General features: G+C 42.3%; 2 protein-coding genes and 1 long non-coding RNA gene across 11 annotated transcripts in view; 2 read left to right on the forward strand and 1 right to left on the reverse strand.

Moving 5' to 3' along the window:
* XYLB (xylulokinase) overlaps positions 1–2,620 on the reverse strand; it is a 117,241-nt gene extending 114,621 nt beyond the window's left edge. For all 6 annotated transcript variants that reach the window (XR_013394771.1, XM_028749906.2, XM_077936724.1 and 3 more), the window contains exon 1: positions 2,481–2,620. Coding sequence is in view for 5 of the 6 variants with exons in the window: in XM_028749906.2 (XP_028605739.2) it covers positions 2,481–2,534 (54 nt within the window). In the remaining variant the exon portion in view is untranslated. The remainder of the gene's footprint in view (positions 1–2,480) is intronic.
* On the forward strand, positions 2,562–5,525 carry LOC114607095 (uncharacterized). The gene is made up of 3 exons (XR_013394772.1): positions 2,562–2,670; positions 4,525–4,609; positions 5,270–5,525. It is a non-coding gene; the product is annotated as an uncharacterized LOC114607095 (long non-coding RNA).
* A 58-nt stretch (positions 5,526–5,583) lies between these two features.
* On the forward strand, positions 5,584–14,786 carry C12H9orf152 (chromosome 12 C9orf152 homolog). Of its 4 annotated transcripts, none has more exons than XM_028749723.2 (3): positions 5,584–7,721; positions 7,825–8,002; positions 12,547–14,786. In XM_028749723.2, the coding sequence occupies exons 1-3, from the start codon at positions 7,500–7,502 to the stop codon at positions 13,089–13,091; spliced, it is 945 nt and encodes a 314-aa protein (XP_028605556.2). In that variant the 5' UTR covers positions 5,584–7,499; the 3' UTR covers positions 13,092–14,786. The 4 variants fall into 4 exon arrangements, with proteins under 4 accessions (XP_028605556.2, XP_077792855.1, XP_028605557.2 ...); XM_077936729.1 differs by having other exon boundaries at positions 5,584–7,680; positions 7,865–8,002; XM_028749724.2 differs by having other exon boundaries at positions 7,606–7,721; positions 7,865–8,002.
* The last annotated feature ends 1,163 nt before the right edge of the window (positions 14,787–15,949 follow it).

Here is a 15,949-nt window from a genome sequence, read left to right on the forward strand (position 1 = left end):
AGCTACCAGCATGAGTTTGACCAAACTGCAGGAGGCAGTGGAAGACAGGAGTGACTGGCGTGCTCTGGTCCATAGGGTCATGAAGACACGACTAAATGACTAAACAACAACTACAAATGCCACCTTTACTCCAAAGAGCTCAAGGTGACATACTTGATCTCCCTATTTTATCATCACAACAACCCTGTGAGGTAGCTTAGGTTGCATGATTAGCCCAAGGTCACCAAGTGAGCTTCATAGCTGAGTGGGGATTTGAACCCTAGTCTCCCAAGTCCTGATGTGGGTGGTGCTGTGGGTTAAACCACAGAGCCTAGGACTTGCAGATCAGAAGGTTGGCTGTTTGAATCCCCGCGATGGGGTGAGCTCCCATTGCTCGGTCCCTGCTCCTGCCAACCTTGAGGTCGAAAGCACGTCAAAGTGCAAGTCGATAAATAGGTACCGCTGTGCCAGGAAGGTAAATGGCGTTTCCGTGCGCTGCTCTGGTTCGCCAGAAGCCGCTTAGTCATGCTGGCCACATGACCCGGAAGCTGTACGCCAGCTCCCTCGGCCAATAAAGCGAGATGAGCGCCACAACCCCAGAGTCGGCCACGACTGGACCTAATGGTCAGGGGTCCCTTTACCTTTACCTTTACCTCCCAAGTCCTAGTGTATCTAACCACTAAACCATGCTGGTTCTCTGTTGACAGCATCTTGAATGAATTAGCAATTATTGCTTTGGACCAGCAAGCTGTCCTCATTTCTCACCATTGGGCTCCTGCCGTCTGCACCTACCACCCCTTGAAAGGAACGAAGACCCTTCTTTCTCATTTGCTATTTATGATCTTTAGAGAGAAAGGAGTTTTTAAATGTTTTCTAAAAAGTGTAACAGCAGTGTCCAAATGAAAATGCTATCTAGTAATATGAAGTTCTCCCACTTCATCAGTTTGGTTGGGGCTATAGGAAAGTTACAGTATTTTTTTAAACAAAAATCTGCAGGTAATGACTAACTAAACTTCGTAGGTTAACCTTTGATTTCTCGTTTAAATATGCTGGAACTCAGGAAGTGCAAGTAGACTTTGCTTCCAGGTACAATTGCTGAAGCCTGCGCTAAGGGGCTGAATTTCTCCAGTTTGCCAAAGGATTTTATCAGAACTGTGAGATGTAGTGCCACATCATAAAAACCAAGGGAGAAGGAAGGGGGGAAATCACTGTGAATTTGAAACTCACAGTTCTAGAAAGACCTATCTTCCACAGCTCAGCTGCAAAAAGGCAAAAGGTGAAATCCATTGGCAAGTTTTCCTAAGCAAGCCACATTTATGTGCTCCTATTCATTTAAGAATATTCTAAGAGCCTGGCTGCTAGATCAAGCCAAAGTCCATGGGCATAGCCGGGGGGGGCACCTTTCCATCAATTCAAAATCAATACAAATCTGAAGTTCTGCCCCCCCCCCCAACAGAAGCTTGCCCCCCGCCCAAAAAAACCTGCCCCCAAAAAATCCTGGCTACACCCATCCTGTTCTCACAGCAGCCAACCTGTTGCTGCAATGGGAAGTCCAAAAGCAGCACCTGAGTGCACCAACGCTCTCCCCACCTGTGATTCCCAGCACTTCAGCAAGAGAACATGCAAAGCATGAATGTGTCAAGCACACGTTTGCAAACATCTCTGTGCCTGGACTGGCTGCAACTTCCTGCTTCTAGGGTACACTCAGTCTTGTCTCTATGTAAGGTGTGAAAAGTCCCTCAGATCCAGAATTTAAAGCAAACATGCCTTTATTTGATTTTGTGCATACTTGTAGAGGGGAGGGTGCATGCTGGCAAATCTTAACACTCGCCAACACTTAAAATCTTCAGTCATTATTATTATTATTATTATTATTCAATGCCTTCATCCGAGGATCACAGGGTGGTTTGCCATATAAAACCAGTCATCATCACATGCTGGTTTGGTTGTAAATCGCTCTGGGCTGCCTAGGGCAAAACCTAGTCTTAGTATTAATACTAATACTAATACTGCTGCCTCTTTGGCTCTATACCAGGGTTCCCCAAACTTGGGCCTCCACTACAATTCCCACCATCCCTGACCGCTGGTCCTGCCAGCTAGGCATGATGGGAGATGTAGTCCAAAAGCCGCTGGAGACCCCCGTTTGCGAAACGCTGACCTAGAGGCAGGGAAGGAACCATCGCCTCTGCCCATCCCATCAGAGAGTCTCCCGGGGGCTTCCTCTGTGCCCGAGTCCTGCGATGACGACAGGGGATTTCCTCAGAGCATGTGCAGAGCGCCTGCTTCTTTTCCCCTCCCCCCTCCTGACTCGAACCAGGCCCCCGAGGTGGGGCTGGAGAGGGGACCGAGCGCTGGGCGGGAGGAAGCCTTTCCCGCGCCGCCGTCCCTGAGGCGACTCAGGGACGCGAAGCGAGGAAGGGCGGAGGCCCTGCCCCAGCTCCGCGGCTGAAGCCTCCGGCTCCGCCTCCTCCGCCGCGTCCATTTTTTTTTGCCACGGGTACCTGCTGGGTGCTGAAGTCCCATCCCAAGTAGCTGGGCTCGGCAGGCGCAGCCATGGCGGCCTGAGGCGAGTGGGCCTCCCCGTCGTCTTCGCTCGGCGGGAGGCAGGCCCGGCGCCCGCTTTTGCCTCAGCGCCGCCTCACAGAAACGGCTCGCCCCGGCCTCTCTCCTGTGCCCAAGCGCCGGGCCCTGGTAGTTATTAACCCGCCCGCCCTGCGGCCCCTTCGGGGGCGGTGAAGGAGGACCCGCCTCTCGCTCGCTCTCTCGCCCAGGCCCGGGGGTCGAAGCGGCGTTTTGGTGGCCTCGTTGCCCGGCGTGAGCGGCCTCCTCTCGGCGGCTGTTTTCCTCAGGTTTCTCGGCGCTTCAGTCCCCACACTTTTTAAATATACAAATCACACAACAAATAAATGGTATCGGTCAGGGCACTTCATAGGAAATAATAATAACAACAACAACAATAATTTTTATTTATATCCCGCTCTCCCCAGCCAAGAGACCGGGAAATGAGATTAAACTATGGTCTCGTTCAGATTAGCAGTGAGACAGTTTGGAAAGGAAAGGAAAATACGCAAGGTTAAAAACAAAAGCGTAGCATATCATCACAAGAGGCTAACCCAAAAAAGGGGGCTGGCAATGCCTTGGCTGCTGGAATTCAGATTCAAAAGAAGGGATTCCACCCTCAAAAATAATGGATCTTGGTTGTTGCGTAACCAGCAAAGTTTGGCCTCCTTTTCAATATATATATTTTAATATGCTGCCATGCCTCACTCATAATGGCTAACGACGACAAGGATTTTTTTTATTAATTTTTTTAAAAAATTGTTTAAAAAGACAGATGAAACCCAAGCTAGTCATTCCAAAAGAAAAGTATGGTCGCACCAAAGATTTTCATAACACCATTATACAGAACTGGCAGTTTTGTTGTAAGCAAAAAATAGCTTATCTCCTGAGTTTAAGCCAATAAAAACTCAGAAATGTGAGGAGTTAGGAGCCCAACATGGTTTATTGCAAAGCAATAGGTTACAGTTCAATCTGCAAAACTGTAACCACGCTCAGTGGTTCAGGCAGTGGTATTTATAAAGTTTCAAACAAATTATTTCGATTTTCACCAATCATACATCATTACCTCATTTCATGTTTAATAAACATGCGCAATAAGCACTGGCAATTTTGCTGATTCAGTGTTGATTCCCACCGTGTTTTGTTACATTGTGTTAGTATGCATGTTGGAAACCTGTGTACATGTAGCCATTTGCACCATGTAGCAACTTACATTCTAGCTTTCAGCTTTATATTTGTGATTCACATATTGGCTTCCCCAAATTTTGCTACTTGCAAAATCATCAGTTTCACAAAGCGACAGGTTACCATAACTTCTCTATTATAAGCGCACTCAAGGATTTCCAAATACCCACAGATCTAAGGAGAGAGTGTGGGTCATGTTTTGGTTTGATGCACATAAAAACAAGTTGCAAAACTTATTGAATGACCCCAAATTAACAAGCATCTAAATCTGAGCCACTCTTTGAACCCGAGGCCCAAGCCAAATGGCAATATGCATGCATGGCATGTGGAAAATAAACAAGAACAGCTTTTCCTCCTAACACTGAGCAGGTGGGCCAGACTGAGAATAGCATGGTGAAAAAGGTACCCAACAATGGATGTGTGAACGCAGCTTGACAATTGTTTTGCTGTAGAAGTATTGCACTAAGTCTTGCAGGGCAGGCTGAAAGCTAACACCCCCAAAGTTTGACCGCAGTGTCCTCCGGCTTAAAGAAAATAACTCAGCAGTTTTCTGCTGTGAACATACCTAAAGCTAGCAATAGAGTAACAGTAGATTAAGTAGGTCTTTTCATTTTGCACGTGAGTGTTATCAAACTCTGCTTGAAAATTAATGTTGACATTGATTAGAAGCTACCCGATAAAAAGTCAGGCCTTTTTGCTTTGCTCTTCAATGGGCCATAATACAGAACAGAAGTTTCATATACTGTACTTTTTTACTTAAATACCTGTATTAACACCTAATGAATTATTTTAATTTTATAGACAAAAGTTGACCACCTTTGCTGAACTCAGAGCCAACCCTACTATTAGGCAGAGTGGAGGATATTATCCAATCACTGGTGATGAAGTAAGATTCAGCTGGCATACTGCTCGGTTTCTGTAAGTGGAATGTGGGGAGATTTGCCTCAGGCAGCAAAATGTATTGGGGAAGCCATGGCTGTACCATGGCCTAAAGATAGCATAGGCAGGGCTGAGTAACAACGATACACAGGTTGCATATACATTTCCCCCCCTTCAAATAATTATGGGCACTGTAGTTTGTTAAGCAATGCTAGGAATTGTAACTCAATAAGTGGTGAGCTACATTGCCCAGAACCTTTGAGGGCGGAAATGTGCTTCAAATGTGTTTTAAAGATATCTGTACACAGCCACAGTCCAAAATAATATTAATATTAACAAAAGCAAGTATTACCCCTATGGGGGTTATCCAGAAGGTATATCTCTCTTTTGAACTGTTCACACATTTCAGAACAGGAGTGCATATTGCTGACTCCCATGCACCTTCACAGAGGTTCACATACAGCAAAGGCACACAGGGATATCAAAGTTTCTGCTGGTTTTGCCTTCTACAATACAAATAGTCTTTAGTGGACAGGGGCACCTTGGAGAGGGAATGAGCAGGACCAGCTGCTATATTGTTCAAAGAAACAGTTTGGGATTTGGAAAATGTTCCACTTTAAGGACTATCCAGAAATGTTCCTTCTTCATTTGAATTATTTTATTGCAGCCACTCTGTACATTCAGAAGGACTATTTGGCAGAATCTTCCCTGGACTGTTCCATGTTTTGCACAGTCCTCGCAGTGATCTACACTGAATTTAAGTAGCGTTAAAGAATAAAATGTATTTGTTAAACTGTGAATATACTATTTATGTCGCCATGATCCAAAAATGAAATGTCAGGCTTAAGGTCAAAACAACCACCTGGGATTACATAATTCTACACAGTGCTTTTTTTTCTGGGGGCACTCAAGGATAGGCAGTACCGGCACCTCCCCACCTACCCCCAAATGTTAAAAGTGTGCACTTACTGCATAACTCAGATGGAGACTCTTTGCAGTTCATCAAAATCAGCTTGTAAGATACTACTCAGATTAGACTTCTGATTTTTGCTGCATTCTACAAAAAGTGAAAAGGGCCCAATAGTCCTCCAGTGGCCTCAGGTAGGTCTCTTCTAGCACCCTGGCTATGCCCCCACCCTCCTATCTCCTTTGGTATTACTTTCCCCTGGAGGACTGTTTTATTCACTGCTTTCAACCTAGTGTTCATTTTATTGAGCTGCCCTTCCATAGGCATCATGAATTCTTTCTGTGTTTCCATCCCTCCGGAGCACATTGATCTGTCAGGACCTCTGAATATATAAACCCTTAAACCAGGCATTCCCAACCTTCAGCCCTCCAGATGTTTTGGACTACAATTCCCGTCATCCCTGACCACTGGTCCTGTTAACTAGGGATCATGGGAGTTGTAGGCCAAAACATCTGGAGGGCCACAGGTTGGGGATGCCTGCCTTAAACAGTCCAGGATCACAATACCTCAAGGACTGTCTCTCATCATATAAAAACACCCAGACCCTGCATTTGAAGCCCTTCTTTGTGTGTAATATGAGGTTGAATGCAGGTGTAATGCAGGGATGACTCAATTAATTATGACGAACAAATGAGAAGTAGCTGAACTTCTGCTCCTTCTTTATTCCACATAGCTTTTACTAGCCTTACTTGGTTTGGAGGCGGAAATGTGTTATGTACTAAGCTTGGATCCTAGAACAATAGGCAAGTAGGATCCTAGAATGCAACAACTGATTGGCTTGCAGGAGAAGACCAATCAGGCTCCAGGAGGAAGTTAATCAGCCTGTTAGGCTGGTAGGACCGTAGAATGCAACAACTGATTGGCCTGCAGGAAAAGACCAATCAGGCTCCAGGAGGGAAGCAGAATCAGCCAATCAGACGGGACTCATTGTATAAAGAATGTATATAAAAGCCTTAGGGGTTTTGGGGGGGGGGGCAATTAAATCACGGTTTTACAAGCTGCAATAAGGAGCATGAAATCACTACAGGACTCCGAGTATATTTCAAAATGTAACGACAAAAGTTCCAAAGATGCAGCTGAGTGTTTTGTTCCCATCGTTTGTGGGTAACTGTTGAGCTGAACATTTGCTTTCAGTTTTCAACACTGGGCTATCTCAAATATTTATTTAAAATATCACAACAAAGAAGGGGACACCAAGAAATATGATACATGTCTTGAGTTCTGGTTACCAGCTATTTTAAAATATTTATTTTAAAAGTTAAGGGTATGGGAGAAGTGGTTAAATGAAAGAGGATCACTTCTCACTAAGGAGGAGTGCACCTGCATATTGTTTTTTTGGAGAACACTCAAGAGATAACAGTGGATTCGATTCATGCACCTAATGTGGAACAATTATTTTTCCTGTGGAACGTTTTAAAAAAACCCAACAACAACAAATCTTTGCTAAAGGGGATATAATTACAGGGGAGTTTCATCTAAAGACTTCATTCCATAGCCATACTCAACAGAAGAAAACAGATGAGAGTAGAAAACAGATGGATGCGTCATTCTATGGAATATTGATAGGGTGAAATTGGTACAAATCAGAAATCAATACCCCACAACAGAAATGTACAGTACTTGTGGACAATTGAGAAGCTGCATATTACAATTTCCAATTCTATGCAACTCTATGTCCTTTACATTTTTTTATCTTAATATCTAGGAATAGGAGATGAATAAAATAATAATAGTTGGGGGGGCAGCAGCAAAATAGTTATCACAGAGTTTACCACAATAATAATCAAATCTTATAAAATAAATATGGGGAAATTATATATAATCACAGCGAAAGTGACATGCTGCCAACATATAACTGTGTCGCTTTAAAATTAAAATTGCTACATCAACCAGCATCTTTTAGCCTTTTGTGTGCATTTGGCTGTGTTAAATGAGGTTTTGTATTTCACTGTGGGTTTTGGCAAGGCTTCATATGTTTGGACTTAAGTCAACACCGGTTCCAGCTGAACAGTTCCTGTCATTAACTTTGCTTTCAGAGGTTCAGGACACACTGGATGTATCTGAAGCAAAGTTGATATTTCAGTTGATTGAAATCAGCAGCTCTGCACCAGGTACTGAAGGGAATCCAAGCAAGAAAGCCATTGCCTGGCTCGTGAGTGACTATTTCAGATGTTACCAACACCCTTTGCCTTTTGGCAAGCACAATGAAGGAAATGCTCTGCTTTTGCCTGATTTTGTCTTTCTTATGGGAACAGATGGTGAAGGCTTATAAATATATGGGTGGTATTTTCTTAGTGACTCATCTATCAAAGCAACGAGCCTCAGACTGTTCCGGGCAGCCAACCAAGATGGACGTAAGCATGCTTGAAGAGCAATACGACTGTCTAAAACAGAAGCAAAAACTGCAGACACACATTATTGTGTTTAAAACAGGTAAGTTTTAGACTTGGCTAAAACTTTAAAAACAAGGGGTCCACAAAAAGCCTTGAAAATGTTCGTTGATTTTTACAATTGCCCTAAGCTTATGCTCACATTTGAAAAGTTAAGTACTGTACAATGTCTTCATAAGAAATAGATCCGAGGTACCTTACAGATTAACAGATGTATCGTGGCATACGCTATACAGTCTGCTAATCTTTAAGGTGCCATAAGACTCTTACTGTGTTTGCTGTAACAGATGGACAGCCCAGTCCTATGCATGTTTACTCAGAAGCAAGCCCCACATTGTTAAATGAGACTTGCTTCCTGGTAAGCTTGCCTAGTTTACAGCCTTATTCATCTACTCCCTGTGGGAATTGTTTTCACATTGTTATACACAGTCATAATAGTTAGCAAAGGCAAACGTTAACACTTCTTTCATGTTTGTGGGGGGAAGAATATCTTTTAGATAAATGTGCTCTGTGATATACTTATTAAATGTGGGTCTTGTCATAGCACAAATTTCAGCTTCAGTCCACAAAGAAAGCCACAGCTGGGTATTAACTTTACTAGAATCAGCTAAAATGCTAGAAAATAGTGAGCAAACTTTTATGCTCTCCAGAACTCTTTTTCAGGCAGGATGTTTAGCAAAAAACGACAAAAGAGGGAAAGGGGTGAGGTGGGGGGAAGCTGAACATTATGAAAAAGCCCCACTCTGAAACTGGTAAGTAAATTAGTCAGTCTTAAGAGCAAAATACATTTCAGGTTGTACCAAGAGTTATTGGGACAAAGAAACACGAATGGCTGTTCCCCCAGTTTCTTTAAACTATAGAAGGCAGTTGTTACTCTGATATGTCTCTAGTACTGAACATAAGAGATAATCTCACTGATACAGCAGGAGTGACTAACTTCTCTGGATTAGAGCTGTTTTGTATAGAGAATTGTTGTGTTAGTCCCAGAAAGTGAGAAAAGCAATGTAAGTAATTTCTTATGTTTTGTTAAATTAACTGAATCGGGTAAAATAATGGCCAAAAAAAGATGCTGATGTGGAAAAAAGTTTGGTAAGGATAACTTGAAGCACAACTTGAGGGTAAACTCTTTTCAGGCTTACCTCCAAAGAAACATGGAAAATGGGATTAAACGTATTTTCGACCAACAGTGTTTGATCCAGTACAAAGTCACTAGGGGTTGTCTTGGGCAAGATAAAGTGACTAACAAATTTAATAAAAATTTAGTTTGCTTGCATGATGTTTCTTAGAACAAAATGTTAATTATATCGTATAGCATCTACATAAATGCTATCCATTCTTATCTACACAACACACAATACAACAGTATGTAACCATTTTAGGTTGCAATCCAGTGCATATGTTTTTGAGAGTTAGTCCTCTTAATGCAACACGAACTTCTGAGTAAACATGCGTAGGGAGCATATAATTACTTTAAGAACCTAGCAGCCTGCTAAGATTCACCTTGACATTTTACTGAATGTTACTGTGAAAGGCAATCATGTGAAAACAGTACACGTAGCTTTGCCAGGTCCTAGGTGGTAATATGTAACTAGGAGAAAACGTGTTGCTCTGGATTACTGGTTATCAAATTATGTCACCGTGAACCTTCCTAACCAATTTGTTCAGGCCTCCTAGAATATAATGTTGGACAATTCCTTAGCCAAAGGAGAGAACTTCTCTTTGCAGGTCCTTCTACAATGTAATGTAAACATGCAGGTGAAAACCAGTTGCTTGGCAGGGAATGGGAAATGATGAGAAGCTAATCTGTGAGATTTTAGCCTTTCTGAAATAATTTAACGGGTACAGGAGTGGCAATGGTGGCAACACAGAAACGTAGGTCTTCACCAGCCACATTACCAACTGACTTGCAGACCACTCAGCTATCTATAGTGCCTTGCCAGGTTGTCGTTGCAGTTGCATCAGAAAAGTAGCAAAGTAAGTTTTTAACAGGAGGATAACAGGAAACACTGGAATGCATGGTTTTGCATTGCAATCATCTGGATTATTTAGGAAGGCCTGAATGAACCTATCTGTCAGTTGCAGAAAAAAACAACTAGTGTGTGGAAGCGCCCTCACGAATGACAAAATTTGGGAATTCCTCTTTATTCGCAGGTATATCAATCCCTCAATGAAGAGCATAAGACATATTAAATCAGTGTGCCCATTCATCTTCTCCCTCTTTCTTTCTTTTTTTAAAGCAGGTAATTCACTTTTCCAGCTTCTTCCTATTCCCCAACATGTCCCTATCAGGAAAAAAGGTCAGAAAATCTGTATTTTGATCAGGATTCTCATCAAAGGCAAAGAGGAGGACCTTGCAAAAAACCCAAAACCAAACATTTTGTTGCACTGAGAAGATGGTGCTCCACTCACATTTTTCAAAGTGTAACAATAGCCTACTTGGGTACAATGTGGTTATTGTACGCTGTGGCAGTTCCCCACCTTCCAAAGGGATGATGCGTTCACTCCCATTGGAATTGGTCCCAGAAAATAAGATAGGCTTACCAAAATGTTCAGATTTATGTTGGCAAAAGATTGTGAAAAGGGTTTTTTAAAAAAATAAAAAGAAGCACAAACAGAATAATTGATCTGAGGCATTTTTATGTGGGAACAATGTTTCTACTTGAGAATTTAGCAATAATAAAAATTTCAAGGTAAATAGTTTTTGTGTATGTGCACCTTTCCTGCTCTTCCCTGTCCACCAAGATGTGAAAGTGGCAAAATTAGTCATAACATAAGATCACTATAAACAGGAGGCAGCAATCTGATACCTCCTATGGTGGCTGTGAAAGACCTCAATAAATGTACAGTGGTACCTCGGGTTAAGTACTTAATTCATTCTGGAGGTCTGTTCTTAACCTGAAACTGATCTTAACCTGAAGCACCACTTTAGCTAATGGGGCCTCCTGCTGCTGCCACACCGCTGGAGCACAATTTCTGTTCTCAACCTGAAGCAAAGTTCTTAACCCGAGGTAATATTTCTGGGTTAGCGGAGTCTGTAACCTTAAGCGTATGTAACCTGAAGTGCATGTAACCCGAGATACCAGGATTGAACATCTGTCCTCCCATATGTTCAGAACAGAGGAGAAGTCTCTCCTTCTAGATGTGGCAGCCATTTTGTGTTATGCCATGTCGCCGTGGCAGCCATTTTGTGGCATGCACACTGGACCCCCCAAAGTTGGTGAATCCTTCTATAAAACTTACTGTAGTTAAGTGTTTTGCAAAAAAAAAAAAAAAATGTTGTTTGTCCAATTAAAATGGCAAGGATTTTCTGGACTGTACTCCTTGCCACTACACAAATTTTCTATGGTATCCTTGATAAGTCACTTTGTTTCCATTCACTACTTAAGAGTTCTAGGAGGAAATATGAATACATATTGTTTGACCTAGATGAGGGGCGGGTTCAGCGGTCCAGCAGGCCAGATATCTATCTACCCCCTTATACCATAGGCCACCTTTGAGAAGTGAGGTGAGGGTTTCTGATGGCACGATCACATCAAAGTTGACTCATGTGAGTGGGATTTGTTTTACCAGGAGGTTCCTTGCAGGAAGTGACACGTGTGGCACTGTGGTATAAACCACTGAGCCTTGGGCTTGCCGATCGGAAGGCCGGTGGATCAAATCCCCATGACAGAGTGAGCTCCTGTTGTTTGGTCCCAGCTCCTGCCAACCTAGCAGTTCGAAAGCACGTCAAAGTGCAAGTAGATAAATAGGTACCACTCCAGTGGGAAGGTAAACGGCATTTCCGTGCACTGCTCTGGTTTCACGACATGACTCAGAAAAACTCTGCAGACAAACGTCGGCTACCTCAGCCAGTAAAGCGAGATGACCACCGCAACCCCAGAGTCGTTTGCAACTGGACTTAACTGTCAGGGGTCCTTTACCTTTACCTTCTTGCAGGAAACAGGCTGGTAAAGGAGCATGCAGCAGCTCTATTTGAATGGCAATGTCCATCAATGAGAGGGGCTCAAATGGTGGGGGGAAGGACCTTGATCCCTAGGAGTTGGCTCCTATGTCTATTGATGAGGGCTCTGGTTTTCTGCTTATAAGTTGATGAGTAAGAGTCAAATCCTGCTGCTTCCATGGCATACCAGTTCCCTGTGGGGAACTGATGGGCACAGACAACACAGAACTGAATTCCACCCCAGCCCATTGGCCGACATCACTCAGTGACTCTGGCTGAATGAGAGACAGATGTGGTTTGGGGAAATGGCTTTTCGGGCCAGCATTGGCCCACACAAGCAGGAAGTTCTTCACATCTGACCTAAGGAGAAAACTAGCTAGCAGGACCTAACTTGCCCAATCTTGCATTTATTTTCTACATGTGATTCATTTGTGATTAGATTATGGTAAGGCAGCCTATCTTTCTGGGATGTGTTAAGATTGTTTTATCAGATTGTAACAACAGATTTTTGCAGTTGCTGATCTGGAGTGAGGGGGAGTCTCTTGCTCCTTTCTACCTATATTTGCAACAGCCCCAAATGTGAACAATCCCATCAAGCTTGTACTACTTTGCCACTTGTAATATGCAAACATATATTTTCTTCACAGGTGAGAATGAGACAGTCCCAGGGGAGTCGATGGTCAGCGCCGTTTTAATTAACAAGAAAATGAGGAAAGCAAAAGCATTTAAAGAGCGTGCTCCTGTCAAAGAGGTTAGCCTTGAATTGCCCTGCAGGGAAAATATACAAGACAGTTCACCTTGGCGGATACATCTAGAGATCCACCGCATTGCACATGGAGAACACCAGGAAGTTCCTTTGGGTGCCGTCCAAAAAAGCAATGAACAGGTTAGCTCTGACAGTGAAATACTGTCTCATAAGGAGAGGGTGATAACAAGCGAAGAATTATTAAAAGGAAGTGAACAATCTGCTGAAATACTCAGTGAACAGGAAAATTCGAGCCCTGCTGAAACGACAGACAGTTCTTATTCACATTTGACCTCAGTTACTTCACCAGCTTGGACACACGCTCACATTTCAGTCTCAAAATTGGCACCGACATCTAGTAAGCTACCCTATTACCCTTTCCCTCAGAAGAAAACTCACAAGATCTCTGAAGCTGCAAGAAGACTTGGATTGTATGTTTCACAGTGAGAGCATCTCATTAAGGAAGGAAGCCAAGTCTTGCTACGCACAGAGTCCCCTACACAGAAGCAGCTGCAGGTTCCTTCTGTTCACATGTGCAACTGCAATCAGATTCCAACACCTGTGGTCACAGGAATTGCTGTGGCTGTAGCCATGTATAGCCCAGCTTACACAAGTGTTACCCTGAGTGGGAAAGGAAAAACTGCTCATATATAGGGGTGGGGACAGCTCAAGCTACGGTATTTTAAACATTTGGCTAAAATATTCTTTTGCCCCCATCTCCTGTGCCAAGGGGCTTGTTCACATTTGGGTATTCTTTAGCTGTTAATCCACTCCCGGCACCTTTTGAATTAGATCAGAGTTGTCCACACATGCACATATTTGAATTTGTATCCAAAGAGCAACTTTGGTCTTCTCGGGGGGTTTTGAATTCATCCTAACTTCTCTGTTCTAAATAAAAGGGACTTTCACTCAACTCACTTCTGTGGAATGAGAGAAATGAAGGCTTTAGCCCAGGAAACAGCAGGGCACAATATCTACCAACCTCAGATCTTAGTCTGGAGACTCTGAAATTCTCCTGCCTCTATCAGCCTCCACGATGTATAATGCTAACCCATGATTTATTTTTAAAAACCAAGGCTTTTCCCACAGACGGTCAAACAAACACGGCTTGTTTCTCCAAAGCTTGGTTCATTTTCCAGCTGCTCTTGCCTCGTGCCCTTCCATGGGTTCAAATATGACACCATAGTTAAAGCAAGCCAAGGTTTGCCAGTCAACAACAAAGCACAACAGGAGACTGTGGTTTGCTGGCAAGAAACAAAAGTTAAACCACTGGACAGAGTTCAGGCAATCAAACAATGGTCTCTGCTTATTGGATTCAGCTGGCCCTGCAATGGGAGTTAACTGTGAACACTTTCTAATATTTTACCAAATACCTTTGATGTGCTTGTTAAGGAATGATTCCTTAAAACCAATTTTGGACTACTCAGTGTTCAGACTTATTTGAAAATGCATTTTGAAGGTTCATTGTGTAGAAAATCTTTTAGCCCCGCAATGGTTCATAAGTTCAAGTGCCTTTACTATAATATAATAATGAAAAAGCAGCAGAACAATAACGTTCTGCTTTCTAAAGTTCGTTTTCTAACAGGATTTGGCTCCTGTTAGAAAAAGAATGATTGACTAGCTGCACCTTTGGTCTGATCAGGTTGAAGAGTTCTTATTATGTCTTTGTTAATCTGTGATCCCTGGACCGTGTAAACAAGCCCACAGTGGTTCTCTAAATGTCCTGCTAATTTTGTTCAGGTGTAGATGTAACTATGAAATGCATTTTTATAAAGTGGTGATAGTGATGCTATTTCTAGAAATGTCTTATTTTCATGAACTGGAATTCAGTATTAATAAGAATGATTGACATATACTGCTTTGTTAATTCTTTATTGAAACAAATGATTCCCACCCCCCTGCACTTTCTAAAATCTGGAGTTGATCCTCTTTTTTTCCTGCCCTCTCAAGATTAAATATAGTTAATATGTAAATATATACGTTTCCTATTTTCCCCACTTCGTTTTCTCAGCTGCATGTCAGAAAGCACATATGCTTTTCCGCATCACTGAAATAAATTAATGACTTGTAATATGATTTCTCAATTCATGGAAATCTTGTTATTTTGTAAGAAATATAAATTGGAAGCACAGTTCTACTTTGCATCCAGACCAGTTGTTTTATTTTCATAATCTGCTCCTGAGAGTCAGTACTGATGTTTCATTTTGAAGGTTTTTTGGTTTTATGTGTATAAATTAATATTTGATGTGTGTACACATAGGCTGCATTCATATATTACGATAATGCATTGTGACAAGACTTTGGCTTCTCATCCCAGAGGAGGGGGGCAAAGGAGAAAATCCAAGGCATGTTCTCATAACAGCAAACCATAGTTTGAAGTTACATTTGAGTGTGTCCATAGACCATAGTGGATATTTGTATTACTTTAGTAAAAATGCATAATGCATTTTTTTCCCCTAGTCACTGCAAACTAGCATGATCGTGAAAGTTCTAGTATGAACCTTTTTGGCACATTTGTGAGGGCCTTAGGAAGTGGAGATATAAAGACCCACAGTCTTAAGTGGGGTGGAAAAAATCATTAAAATGTCAAGGATGAAAAGTTACACATAACAAAATGGAAGCCTCCTTCCCTTCTATTCTCTTATTTTAAAAGCACTTTTTCTTCTTCTGTGACATGTGCAATGCCCCCTCCCATACTTCTTTGGAAACATATGATACATCATAACCTGCTGTTCTTTGAGGGGCATGGTTGGGAGGTGGAACCCCACTCCAACATGCATTGCCCTGGAATAAACATGACTGAGGTGTGTCACAAAACCTTATACAAAAACATGTTGGTTGTAAGATGCTACAGAATGAAATCCATTTTCCTACAATGAAGTCATGTGCTTCTGGGCCAGCCACTAAATGCACAAAAGGGGGGGGGGAGTTGACAACTCCATTATCTGCAACAGACATTTTAAGCACATGGCTTCTCACAAATAATCCTGGGAACTGTAGTTTACCCCTCAAGCATCTTTAGCAAACTACATTTTGCAGGATTCTTGGGGTGGAGGAGCCATATGTTTAAAATGCACAGTACGGATGTTACCCAAAAGACTGTTGTCAAAGTCAGTCCTATATTGTGATTTCTAAATAAAGTAGTTAGTCAACACCCTTTTTAATCAACATTTTGCAAAACATGGAGCAAACGTTTGAATCCGCAGACCAGAATAGATTGTTTGTGACATTTTTGCTGGTCATAATTAAGGTGGTTTTGGGGTTTTTTTACTGTTGATTTATGTTTTTCCTGTGTGCTACTAACA

Source organism: Podarcis muralis, chromosome 12 (assembly GCF_964188315.1).
Source record: "Podarcis muralis chromosome 12, rPodMur119.hap1.1, whole genome shotgun sequence".
Classification (NCBI taxonomy): domain Eukaryota; kingdom Metazoa; phylum Chordata; class Lepidosauria; order Squamata; family Lacertidae; genus Podarcis; species Podarcis muralis.

Bases quoted from the DNA above. Each gene is read 5' to 3' on its own strand.
- C12H9orf152 (XM_028749723.2), top strand. From the start codon at position 7,500: ATGAGGTTTTGTATTTCACTGTGGGTTTTGGCAAGGCTTCATATGTTT. The intron at 7,722-7,824 runs GTGAGTGACTAT...TTATGGGAACAG, and splicing joins AGAAAGCCATTGCCTGGCTC to ATGGTGAAGGCTTATAAATA. The intron at 8,003-12,546 runs GTAAGTTTTAGA...TTTTCTTCACAG, and splicing joins CATTATTGTGTTTAAAACAG to GTGAGAATGAGACAGTCCCA.